This window comes from Mustela nivalis, assembly GCF_964662115.1.
Source record: "Mustela nivalis genome assembly, chromosome: 16".
NCBI classification, from domain to species: Eukaryota; Metazoa; Chordata; class Mammalia; order Carnivora; family Mustelidae; genus Mustela; species Mustela nivalis.
This window is the reverse complement of record NC_139035.1, coordinates 30458258-30472721: the sequence shown is the minus strand read 5'-3', so window position 1 is coordinate 30472721 and position 14464 is coordinate 30458258. Positions and strand designations below refer to the sequence as shown.

General features: G+C 44.6%; 1 protein-coding gene and 1 pseudogene across 8 annotated transcripts in view; one reads left to right on the top strand and one right to left on the bottom strand.

The window, feature by feature from the left end:
• The window catches only part of NVL (nuclear VCP like), a 99732-nt gene that overhangs the window by 34803 nt on the left and 50465 nt on the right, over nt 1–14464 (bottom strand). Inside the window, exons 19-20 of one of the 7 annotated variants that reach the window (XM_082704506.1) lie at nt 10443–10522; nt 7856–9096 (exon numbers count right to left, since the gene is read on the bottom strand). The exons of the other annotated variants lie outside the window; for them this stretch is intronic. Of the exons in view, the coding sequence (XP_082560632.1) occupies nt 10446–10522 (77 nt within the window). The 3' untranslated portion in view covers nt 7856–9096; nt 10443–10445. Of the gene's footprint in view, nt 1–7855; nt 9097–10442; nt 10523–14464 lie in introns of those variants that run through there. 7 annotated transcript variants of the gene reach the window in all.
• On the top strand, nt 3689–4791 carry LOC309849728 (hsc70-interacting protein pseudogene; annotated as a pseudogene). The gene has a single exon. The product of its transcript is annotated as a hsc70-interacting protein pseudogene (transcript).

Genomic DNA, 14464 nt, shown 5'->3' with positions numbered 1-14464 from the left:
TCTCAGGGTGCTGGGATCAAGCCCCGCACTGGGCTCTTTGCTCAGCAGGGAGCCTGCTTCCCTGCTTCCCCCTCTCTCTTTGCCTGCCTCTCTGCCTCCTGTGATCTCTCTCTCTCTCTCTGTGTCAAATAAATAAAATATTATATATACATATACATATATATAAAGTATTATATATATATTATATATATACATATATATGTAGGCAAACACGGCTATATATATATAAAGGCATATATGCATGGCGCAGGCGGCGTGGACGGCGGTGCTGGCTTTGTCCCCCTCCTTCTCTCTGGCGAAGCAGTGGTTGTTGAGGATCCATTGCAGGGAGGATTTCACCCATCCGGCCGCTGGGCTCCGAAACCAGAAACCTCCGCTGCACGTCTCCGCGCCGCCGCCGCTGCTCACCGTTCGCCTTTTTTTTTTTTTTTAGGTCATTTTCGGTTCTTTCTTATATGTGGGGATGCATTCCCGTCTCCATCTCGGGTTGTTTTGTGTACTAGGAAAGTCAGCTCCGTCTCCTGCACTTAAGAGCAGTGGCCTCGGGAGGGGGAGGTCCGTAGTGCCCCGTGCCTGTTCCCCAGCAGTAGCTGCGGCAGGGGGAGGGGGGTGCGGGGGGCTCTGACGTGTGTTGCGTGCACTACTGCGGTGGCTGAGCCGTGTTTGCCTATATATATATATATATATATATATATATATATATATATGCCTATATATATGTATATATAATGTATATATAATTATATACATATATACATATTATATACATATATACATTATTATGTATATATACATATATATGTATATATATATAAAGTATTGTGCCAAAGGGCACATATATACACACATATATACATATTATATACATATATACATTATTATGTATATATAATTATTATGTATATATGTATATATATATAAAGTATTGTGCCAAAGGGCAAGACACACAGGTCTGACCATGGCCCCAAGGCACCGCCATGACCCAAGGCCAGATATGTAAGGAAACAGGGCAGTTTACTTGGAACTCAAAGTGGCTGAATATCCTATGAGGTGAAGTGAATCTCTTCCATGTAAGCCATCCCCCTGTCACCCAAGAGTTACGAAGGGCTTACAGCAGATGGGGACCCTCAACTAGAAGCTTTCTATCAAAATGTGAAACTTCATACCTAATTCTTGTCCAGAAACTTATCCATCATAAAGGAAGTGTTTCTTCACCTGAGTTGTACACTGGGGGCAGAAACTTTCTGGATTGTGTGTGGCTACAGTAGGACACAGATCCCTGCTGTGCGGAAGAGTAAGTAATAAGCCGGCAGGGCTCTTCCAGTCTCACGCATCTGCGTACCAGGCACCCGCTTTTCCAACCAGCCCGACGCGGGTTGAAGTGGGAACAGACAGTCCCTTGGAGCCAGTATGGAAGAAGGGAGGTGAGTCAAGATATCTGTGGTCTAGCTGTACTACTCTGTGGAGACAGCATGGGAAGCAGGGTATCTCCAGGGCAGGGTGTGGACTCTGGCGGACCACACAACACAGGAGAGCTGTGGCTGGGCCACAGGGCAACCACAGGTGAAGGGTGACGCAACAATCTTTCACTTACTTTCTGAAAACCAGTAGCTCAAAAAGTAGGGGAAAAATTAAGACAGAAATAGAGACTAGGAGAAAAGAAGACATTTCAAAGTCCAATCCAGGGTGCCTAGGTGGCTCAGTGGGTTAAAGCCTCTGCCTTTGGCTCAGGTCATGATCCCAGGGTCCTGGGATGGAGACTCCCATCCGGCTCTCTGCTCAGCAGGGAGCCTGCTTCCTCCCCTCTCTCTGCCTGCCTCTCTGCCTACTTGTGATGTCTCTCTGTCAAATAAATAAATAAAATCTTAAAAAAAAAAAAATTAAAAGTCCAATCCAGAGGGTTAAGACTCACCAAGTGCTAAGCATACACATGAAACAAATTAACAAAATGTCACATAAGGCATGCCTGGCTGGCTGAAATGGTAAAATGTGCAACTCTTGACCTCTAGGTTGTGAGTTTCAGCCCTACACTGGGTGTAGAGAGCACTTAAAAATAAGATTTTTTTTTTTAATGTCACATAAAAAGGATCAGTATGACACAAAACTTTTTTTTTTAAGATTTTTTAATTTATTTATTTGAAAGACAGATCACAAGTAGGCAGAGAGGCAGGCAAAGAGAGAGAGAGGAGGAAGCAGGCTCTCTGCAGAGCAGAGAGCCCGATGTGGGGCTCGATCCCAGAACCCTGGGATCCTGACCTGAGCCGAAGGCAGAGGCTTTAACCCACTGAGCCACCCAGGTGCCCCCGACACAAAACTTTTAAGAGAAAAAAAAGCAAGGCCTATAAATCATAAAAAAAAATTTTCAACTCAAAATCCTGTACTCAGCCAGGCTACCAATCAGTAATGAGGAGGGAACAGAGATACCCTCAAATATACCAAACTCAAAAAGCCCAGACTGCAGCCAGAGCAGAGAATGCTCTGGAAACAAAGGCAAAATAAATCATGGACACAAATAATATTGACCACGGTCAATATTTTTATCAGATAATGAAAAATAGAAACAAAACAAAGCAAGAGAAAGAAAACTAGAGTTTCTACATCTAAGAATGAGAAGGTTATGTGAAAACAGAACTCTGATCACAGTGTAACTCCTGGGTCCACGCAGAGAAATAGGTACACTATCCTGGTAATATAAACACCGACTGCTGATGTGACCAAAAGTTGTGCAGAAACGGTATCATGTGGGGACGACGGGGTGGCAGTGGCAGGGACGGCAGCCGCATGTGGAGCAACAGTGAATATAATAAATCTTCATGTGCCTGAGAAAGCAGTGACAGCAGCATATGAAACTGATAAGAAACAGCAATATGAGCATATTATTTGAAAATATGGAAAAAAAATACAAAAGAAACAGCTCATAACTTTACCAGTGGTTGCCTCTGGGCAGGGACAGAGAGGGTAATTTTATTTTTTGCTTTTCAGTGTCATTTGAATTTTAACAGCTACCTCCCCATCTTGGGTTTCTCTTTTCATGCTAGGCAGTGTCAGAAAAGGCCCAGTGGAGAGCTGACACTTCCACCTCTGCTTTTCCCGGGTTCCTGGAGGTTGTGGGGAAGAGTACGAGGTGCCCCTACCCAGGCTGAGGGGATGTTAATGGTCGCCCAGCAGGAACAACACATCTCCCCACCCAGTGAGTGTGAATGGAGGTAGAGCAATGAGCCTGGGCTTCCTGTCTCAGCCCATGGCCAAGAGGTGGCTTCCCCTTCCCCTGCACAGTCAGAGAAGGCCTCCAACGAAGAAAATGTAAGTTAATACTCAACATTTCAAAACACTCAAATGTCCAGAACACAACTGAAAATTACTTGTTGAAACAAGACCCAGAAAAAATCTCAACTTTAATGAGAAAAGAAACACAGAAGGTGGACCACTGACATGACCCAGGTGTTGGAGTCAGTCACCTGGCAAGGGTTTTACTACAGCCACAATATAAGTACTTATGGGAAAATCATGAACAGGCTCGAAACAAATGAAAAAAAAAATGAAGTCTCAGCAAAGAAAGAGAAGACGGAAAGAAGTAAACAAAATTTTCAGAGCCTCCCCTTTCTACACAATCACGCTGAGCTAGTACCCGCGCCTGGAATGGTTCGCAACCCCAGCCGTGCCTGTCGCCTGCCACTGCCTCTGGACTATGGACCCCTGCAAAGTGAGCAAGCTTCGGGCTTTCATGAAAATGTGTAAGCAGGATCCGAGCGTTCTGCACACCGAGGAAATGTGTTTCCTGCGGGAGTGGGTAGAGAGCATGGGGGTAAAATACCACCTGCCACTCATAAAACTAAATCAGAAGACAGTATCAAGGAAGAAAAACCAGATAGTAAGAAGGCAGAGGAAAACATAAAGACAGATGAACTATCAAGTGAGGAGAGTGATCTAGAAATTGACAATGAAGGTGTGATTGAACCAGATACCGATGCTCCTCAAGAAATGGGAGATGAAAATGCAGAGATAACTGAGGAAATATGGATCAGGCAAATGATAAAAAAGTGGCTGCCATTGATGCCCTAAATGATGGTGAACTACAGAAAGCCACTGACTTGTTCACAGATGCCATCAAACTAAATCCTCGCTTGGCCATTCTGTATGCCAAGAGAGCCAGTGTCTTCATCAAATTACAGAAGCCAAATGCTGCCATTCGAGACTGTGATAGAGCTATTGAAATAAATCCTGATTCAGCTCAGCTTTATAAGTGGCGCGAGAAAGCACATAGACTTCTGGGCCATTGGGAAGAAGCAGCGCATGATCTTGCCCTTGCTTGCAAACTGGATTATGATGAAGATGCTAGTGCGATGCTGAAAGAAGTTCAACCGAGGGCCCAGAAAATTGCTGAACATTGGAGAAAATATGAGCAAAAACGTGAAAAGCGAGAGATCAAAGAAAGAATAGAAAGGGTTAAGAAGGCTCCGGAAGAACACGAGAGAGCCCAGAGGGAGGAAGAAGCCAGACAACAATCAGGAGCTCAGTATGGCTCTTTCCCAGGTGGCTTTCCTGTGGGATGCCTGGAATGGCAGGAACGCCTGGGCTCAATGAAATTCTTAGTGATCCGGAAGTTCTTGCAGCCATGCAGGATCCAGAAGTTATGGTGGCCTTCCAGGATGTGGCCCAGAACCCAGCGAATATGTCAAAATATCAGAGCAACCCAAAGGTTATGAATCTCATCAGTAAATTGTCAGCCAAATTTGGAGGTCAAGCATAATGCCCTTCTGACAAATAAAGCCTTTGCTGAAGGAAAAGCAACTTCGATCACCTAATGGATGTCGCAATAATACAAACCAGTGTACCTCTGACCTTCTCATGAAGAAAGCTGGGGTGCTGTGAAGAGAATCCCTAACCCTCTGCTCCCCATGCAACTGAAACATTCTACAATGGTTTGCCATTAGGGTATTCATTCAGATAATGTTTTCCTACTAGGAACTACAAACTTTAAACACTTTTTAAACCTTAAAAATATTTAAAAACATATTAAAAAAAAAAGTAAACAAAATTTTCAATGGCAAAACTGAGCAAACAAAAGGAAAACCTCACTGGACAGGCTCACCGGAACCATGGAGACAACAGAGAGAACGAGTGAACCTGAAGAACAGAAATTACCTAATATGAACAACACGGAGAAAACAGGATGGAAAGAACCAGCAACAAATCCTCAGGGACTATAACAAAAGATCTAACATGTGTGTCACAGGAGTCCCAGGAGGAAAAGAGAAAGAGCTAAAAAAAAAGTATTTGAGGGGCACCTGAGTGGGCTGTCTTGGTTTTAGCTCAGGTTGTGATCTCAGGGTCATGGCATTGAGCCCCACATCAGGCTCTGCACTGGGCATGGAGCCTACTTGGATTCTCTCTCCCTCTCTCTGTCTCCAATAAATAACTAAAATATTTGAAAAACAGAAATAAAAAGTTAAAAACAAAAGCAGAGAACAGTGACACCACCCTCCCTGTGCCGTTAGAACATTCAAAGGAGAGCTAATCTATGTTCAGAAATCACAAGCACTGGCAGGACGTGGCACAATTTTCAGGTACTGGCAGAGAAAACAGTCAACCCAGAACTGCCTATCTAGCATAGACAGACTTCAAGAAAGAAACTGAAATCAAGACATTCATAGGTAAATGAAAAACCAAGAAAATTTGCTACAAGCTGAACATACCTAAAAGAATAGCTCAAGGAAGTTCCTAAAACAAAAAGAAAATGATAGAAAAAAATTAGGAACACCAGAAAAGAAAAACTATGGGAAGAGTAAAAATGTATACTAAATGGAAACGCTCTAAATACACCAATTAAAAGGCAGAGATTGGCAGAGTGGATTTTAAAAAGGACCTTGGGGTGCCTGGGTGGCTCAGTGGGTTAAAGCCTCTGCCTTCAGCTCAGGTCATGATCCCGGGGTCCTGGGATCGAGCCACACATTGGGCTCTCTGCTCAGCGGGAGCCTGCTTCCTCCTCTCTCTCTGCCTACTTGTGATCTTTGTCTGTCAAATAAATAAAATCTTAAAAAAATATAAAAAAGGACCTTACCTGCTGTTTATAAGAAACTTACTTCACATGTTAATAACATCAATAGGGTGACATTAAATGGATAGAAAAGATACACCATGGAAACATCAATCAAAAGAAATCAGAAATGGCCATATTAATAGCAGATAAAATACACTTCAAAAGAAACCTGTCAGGGGCCTGAGAAGGACTTAATGTAATGACAGAACAAACATATCAGCCCACCAAAAGACAGTTATAAATGAATATGCACAACAGAACCGCAAAGATGTGCAGCCAACAGGACTGAGAGGAGCATCGAAACATCCACAATTACAAGTTAGGCACTTTATGGTAAGGATGTTTCTTTCTTTAAAGATTTTGTCTTTAAGTAAACTCTACAGCCAGTGTGGGGATCAAACTCACAACTCTTGAGATCCAGAGTCACACGCTCCACCACCTGAGCCAGATAGTTGTCCCTGTTTCATTTTTTTTTTTTTTAAGATTTTATTTATTTATTTGACAGAGAGAGATCACAGGTAGGCAGAGAGGCTGGCAGAGAGAGAGAGAGAAGCAGGCTCTCCTCTGAGCAGAGAGCCCGATGTGGGACTCGATCCCAGGACCCTGAGATCATGACCTGAGCCGAAGGCAGCGGCTTAACCCCCTGAGCCACCCAGGCGCCCCGTCCCTGTTTCATTTTTAAAGAAGCTGCCAGACTGTCTTTCAGGTGGCTGTACCATTTTATTACATTCCTGCCATCAACAAGTGAGAACTCCTATTTCTCCATATTGTCACCATTTAGTGTTGTCTGTGTTTGGATTTCAGCCATTCCAGTAGATGTGCAATGGTATCTCTACTGTTTAAATTTTTTAAATTTTTTAAGATTTTATTTATTTATTTATTTGACAGAGAGAGATCACAAGGCAGGCAGAGAGAGAGCGAGGAGGAAGCAAGCTCCCTGCTGAGCAGAGAGCCCGATGCGGGGCTCGATCCCAGGACCCCGAGATCATGACCTGAGCCAAAGGCAGAGGCTTAAGTCACCGAGCCACCCAGGCTCCCATATCTCTACTGTCTTAATTTGCATTTCCCTAATAACATACGATGCTGTTGAACATTTTTTCATGTCTTTATCTGCCATTTGTACATCTTCTCTGGTAAGGAGTCTGCTTAGATCTTTACCATATTTGTTTGTTTTCTCATTATTGAGTTTTTAAGAGTTCTTTGTATATTTTGGATATCAGTCTTAGTCAATTTAGGCTCTTACAACAAAATATCACACATTGGGTGGCATGATACACAACAGAAATTTGTTTCTCACAGTTCTGGGAGCTGAAGTCTGAGGTCAGGGTGCCCCCGTGGCTGGTTTCCAGGAAGAGCCCTCTTATGGGCTGCAGCCTATGCCATCTTCTCATTGTGTCTCTTTTTATAAGGGTGCTAATCCCCCTGATGAAGGCCCAGCCACAGACCTCATTACCAAAGGCCCCATCTTTTATATCCTGACATCTGGGGTAAAGATTTCCACATAATAAATTTGGGGTAGGGACACGACATTCAGTCCACCGCCCAGTCCTTTATCAGGTATGTGTTCCACAAATATTTTCTTCCAGTTTGTGTCTTGTCTTTTTATTCTCTCTTTTTTAAAAAAAATTTTATTTGACAGAGAGAGAGAGAGATACCACAAGTAGGCAGAGAAAGGGGAGGAAGTAAGCTCCCTGCTAAGCAGAGAACCTGATACAGGGCTCGATCCCAGGACCCTGAGATCATGACTGGAGCCAAAGGCAGATGCTTAACCCACTGAACCACGCAGGCACCCCTCTTTTTATCCTCTTAACCACGTCTTTTTTTTTTTTTTTTTAATTTTCTTTATTTGACAGACAGAGATCACAAGTAGGCAGAAAAGCAGGCAGAAAGAGAGGAAGGGAAACAGGCTCCTTGCTGAGCAGAGAGCCTGATGTGGGGCTTGATCCCAGGACCCTGGGATCATGACCTGAGCCGAAGGCAGAGGCTTTATCCCACTGAGCCACCCAGGTGCACCATTGTTTTTTTTTTTTTAAGATTTTATTTTTATTTATTTGACACAGAGAGAGAGATCACAAGTAGGCAGAGAGGCAGGCAAAGAGAGAAGGAAAAGCAGGCTCCCTGCCGAGCAGGGAGCCTGAAGATTTTTTAAAAGATTTTATATATTTACTTGGCAGAGAGAGAGACCATGAGAGCAGGAACACAAGTGGGGGAGTGGGAGAGGGAAAAGCGAGCCTCCTGCCAAGCTGGGAGTCCAAGGCTGGGCTCGATCTCAGGACCCTGGGATCATGACCTTAGATGAAACCAAGAGTCAGAGGCTTAGCCAACTGGGCCACCCAGAAGCCCCTCCTCATATAGATCTTGTACATATTTTGTACGATTTACACCTAGACCTATTTACTTTCCTTCCTTCCAGCGGTAATGTAAATGGTATTGTGTGTCATTTTAAGAAAAGATTTATTCATTTTTATTTGAGAGGGAGAGAGAAAGAGAACATGAGCAGGGGGAGGAGCAGAGGAAAGGAGAAGCAGACTTCCCACTGAGTGTGGAGCCCCATGTGGGGCTCAATCTCAGGAACCTGAGATTCCTGACATGAGCCGAAACCAAGAGTCAGATGCTTACCTGACTGAGACACCCAGGCACCCTAATGGTATTGTGTTTTTAATTTCAAATTCCAATTGTCCATTGCTGATATACGCCAACTGATTTTTGATAAAGGTGCAAAACTGATTCAATGCAGGAACAATAGTCTTCAAAAATGATGGAGGAACTGGATATTCATAGGGGAAAAAATACACCTAGACTTAAGTTTCCTACCTCAAATAAAAGTTAACTAAAAATAGATTACAGATTTTAAGTTGTAAAAACACAAGACTACAAAACTTTTAGAAGAAAACACTGAAGAAAATTTTGGGGACGTAAGACTGAAAAAGGTTCTTAAAAATGCTCCCCAAATCAGAATATATAAAGGTAAATATTAATATACTGAAGGGGTACCTGACTGGCTCAGCCTTCTGAACATGCAATTCTTGAACTTCGGGTCATAGTTAAAGCATCACCTGGGGTGTAGAGATTAGGAAATAAATAAAAACTTAAAAAAATACAAGGAGTCTCTTCAATTAAGAGGATGAAAGGATAAGCTGCAGAACGAGAAAAAATATTGCAAATCATGTATCCGACAAAGACTCATATCTAGAATATATAAAGAACTCTCAAAACTCAATAGTTTAAAAAAGAAAACAAAAGTGTAGTCTAGGGGCACCTGTCTGGCTCAGTCAGTGGAGTAGGACTCCTGGTCTCAGGGTTCTAAGTTTGAGACCCACACTGGCTGTAGAGATTACTTTATCTTAAAAATAAAATCTTGAAAAAAATACAATCCAATTTTAGAAAATGGGCGTAAGATACAAGAGATACTTCAATGAAGAATATACAGGATGGTAAGTAAACACACAAAAAGATGTTCTAATGGCTGATGAGCCATTAGAGAAATACAAATTACAAATTTCAACCATGATGAGATACCACTATACATCCCTTAGGAAAAAATATAGTAACAACACAAAATACTGGAAGGAAGCAAACCAACTGGATTTCTCATGCCATTACAGAGATGTCACATGGTACAGTCACTCTGGAAAAAGGTTCGACAAGCCCTTTAAAAAAGTGAACATTGGGGTACCAGGTGGTGGGTATTATGGAGGGCACGGATTGCAAGGAGCACTGGGTGTGGTGAAAAAATAATGATACTGTTATGCTGAAAATAAATTAAGAACCTGAAAAAAAAAAAAAAAGTGAACATTGGGGCACTGAGTGGTTCAGTCCTTAAGCACATGAACCATGTGCACCTGCCTTTAGCTCAGGTCACGATCCTGGGATCATGGGATTGAGCACCGCACCTGACACTCCGCTTGGCGGGGAGCCTGCACCTCCCTCTCCCTCTGCCTGCTGCTCCCCCTGCTTGTTCTCACTCTCTATCAAATAAATTAAAAAAAAAAAAATCTTTTAAAAAATAAAAAAAAACTGAACATATTCTTCCCATATGATCCAGCCACTGTGCTCCCAAACATTTATTCCTGAGAAATCAATCCTTAGGTCCACGCAAGAACCTGTTCACACAGAGGTTCATGGTATGTGTAACAGAGTGGAAAAACCACAATGTTGCCCTGGAAGAGAAAGGTCAAACCAACTGTGCCCTCCCCAACTCAGCACTAAAAAGGAGCAAACTGCAGAGCCATACTTGCATCTGAAGCCACCTCAAAGGCATTATGCGAGGAGCACACAGCCAACCTAAAAAGCCACATTTCTAGGATCCCTTTTATAGTAAACTCTTGACGTGACACATGTAGGTAAGAGAGCAGGTTGGCAGTGGTGTGGAGTTATGGGAAGACACAGAGGCGGGTGTTACCATTTAGGGCAGCGCAAGGGGGATCTCGGAGCTGATGGCATAGTTCCCATGTTGACCGCTATGGTCACTACAGGAATCTACTGCAGAGAAACACATACACATTATACAAATGTCTGTTATTATACAAATGTCTGTTTCCTGGTTTTGACCTGGCACATGCTGCCAGTTACATAAAATGTAACAATTAAGATAAACTGGGTATATGGAACCCCTGTGCACTCTTTTTATAATTTCCTGTGAACTTATAAATGCTTCCAAATACAAAATTAAAAAAACAAGAGTAGAACCATAGTTTATAAAAACAGGACTAGGAAAGAAAATGGGATGGTACCACTTCCTCACGCAAAACCCCACAGGGCCCCCCATCTCAGCAAAGCACATGAGACCCTTCCGCGGCCTCCAAGGCCCTGTACTCTCCTCCAGGCCCATTCGTCTCACTGCAGGCACCCCGCCTTCCAGCATGTTCTGCAACATGGCACACATGCCAACCTGGGCCTTCACACTGACTGCCCACCCTCTACCTGGAGTGCTCTGCGCAGACTCTGCATGTCTCATCCTTCATGTCCTTTGGGTCGCTGTGAAAGAGATTGTCAGCAGTCCCCATCTGGACCACAGTCTGTACTTTCTAACTAATTAGCTCTTCTTTCCAGCTTGTCTCTCTTTTTAAATTTTTTTCCAGCTTATCTCATAACTCAGGCAAAAAACCCAGCAGGCAGAGCATCTCCTGGCAGGATCTGACACTCCCCGCTCAAGCAATAAGGACTGCCCTGCCCTCAGGGAGACCCCACCCAGGACTGACCCCAAGACAAGCCTGACCTCCACTGCCCACCAGCACCCACCCACCAACCTTTGCCCCACACCTATCATCTGCAAACCTGGAGGTATTTGCAGCACTTTGGAGACTGTCTTAGTCTACTAGTCCACTGTCTTCCTGGTGTTGGCATCACTGAAATGAACTCCTTTCCTGTTTTACCACCATCTGCGCCTCTGCCTTGGTCATGTGACTGGTGAGCTGCTGAACGTGGTCTATCTGCAATCCCCAGAACCAGGTGCTCTTGCTCCCCTGCGCCCCAGCTACACGTGTTCACAGACCACTTTGGAAGAAGCCTTCCCGGACCATGGTATCTAAATTAGCATTCTCCCTCCAACTACCCATCATCCTCTACCCTCTGATCCTGGTTGTCTATCATTTACTCCAGGTGTCCCAGCTTCAGAGCGGGATAGATACAACTTTTCTGAATTGCTAGTCTTTACACAGTAAAAACCCAAGAAATACTTCATGAATGAAACAGTGAATCTGCTGAGAAATTAAACAGCAGGACACTGATTGATGGATCTTCAGCACTAGATGGAAAGAGGGAGCTACAATGTGCTCGATGAAAAAGAATGGGACAGAAACGTATGTCTATAGAGTTCAAGTGACCCCAGTTGTTCACATTCTCCCTCTGCTGCTCTTGTATCTGAGTCTCCCTGTCACCCTCCCCACTTGTGCCTTCAGGACCCATGGCGGCTTCCACGCTCCTCTCTTGGGACCCAGTGGTCACTCGGGAATGAGGACCCCAGGGGAAGCCATATGGAGGCCCAGAAAGAGGACAATGAGTGGAGGAGGGGAGATAGAGATGCCAGAGCACGGCCATGGAAGGGGATCCTCTGGCCCAGCCACGCCAGCTGATGGTGTGTGGATCACAGAGGAACCTCCCAGACAAGCTCTTGACACACAAAAAAGCTCTTGAATCCCTGACCCACAAAATTGTGGAAAAAGCAAGAACGGCAATTTTCAGCCTCTAAGTATTGTAGTAATTTCTCAAGTGGCAAAGGTCATCAGGCAAGAAGAGATTTCTGAAAGCTGGGGAGAAAGCAAGTCATAAACAATCAAACATTGTCACAGGACAGCACACAAGGGAACAGAACTGCCACAGGCAGGCAAACAGGTGAAAGGTCTAGAACAACTATTGGATTTCTGTAGGCACCAAGGCAGTGGGATCTACTCTGGGGACAGAGAACAGAGGAGGGGCAGAGTGAGGAAAACAATGTCAGGGATGCTGGAGGGGACAAAATGCAGGCACCACCTTCCTGTCATTCTTACCGTAACTGGCTAAACTCAGCACAGACACCTCTACTCAGTCCTGGGTTTTACAACCAAGAATTTGGAGAACTGTCAAGAATTCAGAGGTACTAGAGATCAGGAAACACGACCCAGAGAAAAGGAAATGCTCCTGCACCATTTGGAAGGAGAAGATTCGATTAAAACCCAAGGACACTGAGGACCTGCTATTCCCTAGGCTACAGATTAAGCTAAAGTGTTTACAATAACCAAACATGAAAACAGCGAGGGCCACTGAAGACAGAGTGGGTTATCACAGACCAGAATCTGTCTTCTGGAAATCTGTATCTACTTAGAAAGGGTAGGCTGTGATTCTGTGCAAATCTGAGAGAGTTTCCAGGTTTCTTCCAGGACTGCTGGGAGCGTGTGACCTCAAGACCGCTCCACGCAGTCACCCAAAGTGCTCTTGGCAATGATGAAAGTCACCGAGCAGCTACTTCCCACATCTGCTGGGAGACAGGCTGGTGGCATCATGTAACAAGTGCGACAGTCCTGCCAAGTAGGTATTGCTCTCCTCATCTCCCAGACGAAGGATGAAGGATGAAGAAAGGTGTGCCATGGCTGATGCATGATGAATACAAGTGCTCTTCCTTCCTGTCAGAAAACTTCAACTCCCCAGAATCTCCTGAGGGATGGGAGTCTTCGTTACACTAATGAGAGGACTCAAGGTGGCCCTAAGCCAATGCCAGGATGGGCCAGGTAGCAAAAAGCCCAGCCCTGCAATTAGAGTGGTGGGATCTGGAGCCAGACCTCTGCAGAGAAAGGGCGGCATGACTATGTAATAAAACCCCCCAGAAACTCTCTCTGGATGCAAAGCTCAGGACAGCTTCCCAGCTGATGAGCACACTGGGGCCAGGAGGGGGCTGTGAGGTACGTGATCCTCTAACCCAGCTCCACGGGAAGAGGGCACCAAGGGTCTGCACTGCCCCCGGACCTGGGCCAATGTTTTCCTTTACAACAACCTGCAACTTCTGACCCTCAAACAATGCAGGGTTAGGGGTGCTGACTACCCACCTCGCCCCTGCCTCTAAAGTCTGAGTGTAACCTTTGATTCCCCCAAAACCTAGTAGCTACTGCTGACTGGACGCTGTGCCAATAACATCAAGTCAATCAGCACACATTTTGAATGCTCTCTGTATGATGTCCCAAATTCTTTTAATAAAGTAGAGAAAATATTAAGCAAATCATTAGGAAGAGAAAATGTGGGGACACCTGGGTGGCTCAGTCATTAAGCATCTGCCTTTGGCTCAGGTCATGATTCCGGGGTCCTGGGATCAAGCCCCACATTGGGCTCCCTGCTCAGCAGGAAGCCTGCTTCTCCCTCCTACACTCCCCCTGCTTGTGTTCCCTCTCGCTGTGTCTTGTCAAGTAAAAAAATGAAATCTTAAAAAAACATTTTTTTTTAAAGGAAGAGAAAATGTGTTTACAGGACTGCACTGTGTTCATCGAGAAAAACCTGTGTACAAGTAGACCCACATCATTCAAAACCACGCTATTTAAGGGCCAAGTGTATGGCGCTTTCCTGCATTCCATCTGTTGTTCAACTGCAGCTGGTCAGAAGTGTGGGTGTCCCGGAGACACCACTCGAGCAGACGTGGGGAGCAGGGGACCTGGGGACTCACAGGATCTGCCAGCTCTGTGTGTGGTCGGTGACAGAACTGAACCAGTCACCCCGTGGCTATCAGATCACCGGGGGCTGGAACAGAACAGCCAGAGATGAAGCCATAGCCAGGACTCAAACCCCGTGCAATCAGACTCCAAAGACAGCACTGGACTCTCATCAAAGTATAAACCTTAACATCTGTCAATTTTCCATCTGAAAATGGAGTGGTATATAATTCAGGAGGGTTTCACCTTCCAAAGGAACTTATAAGACCTGAAAGAACAATTTCATCAGCTGGACTGTTGGCCAACACAG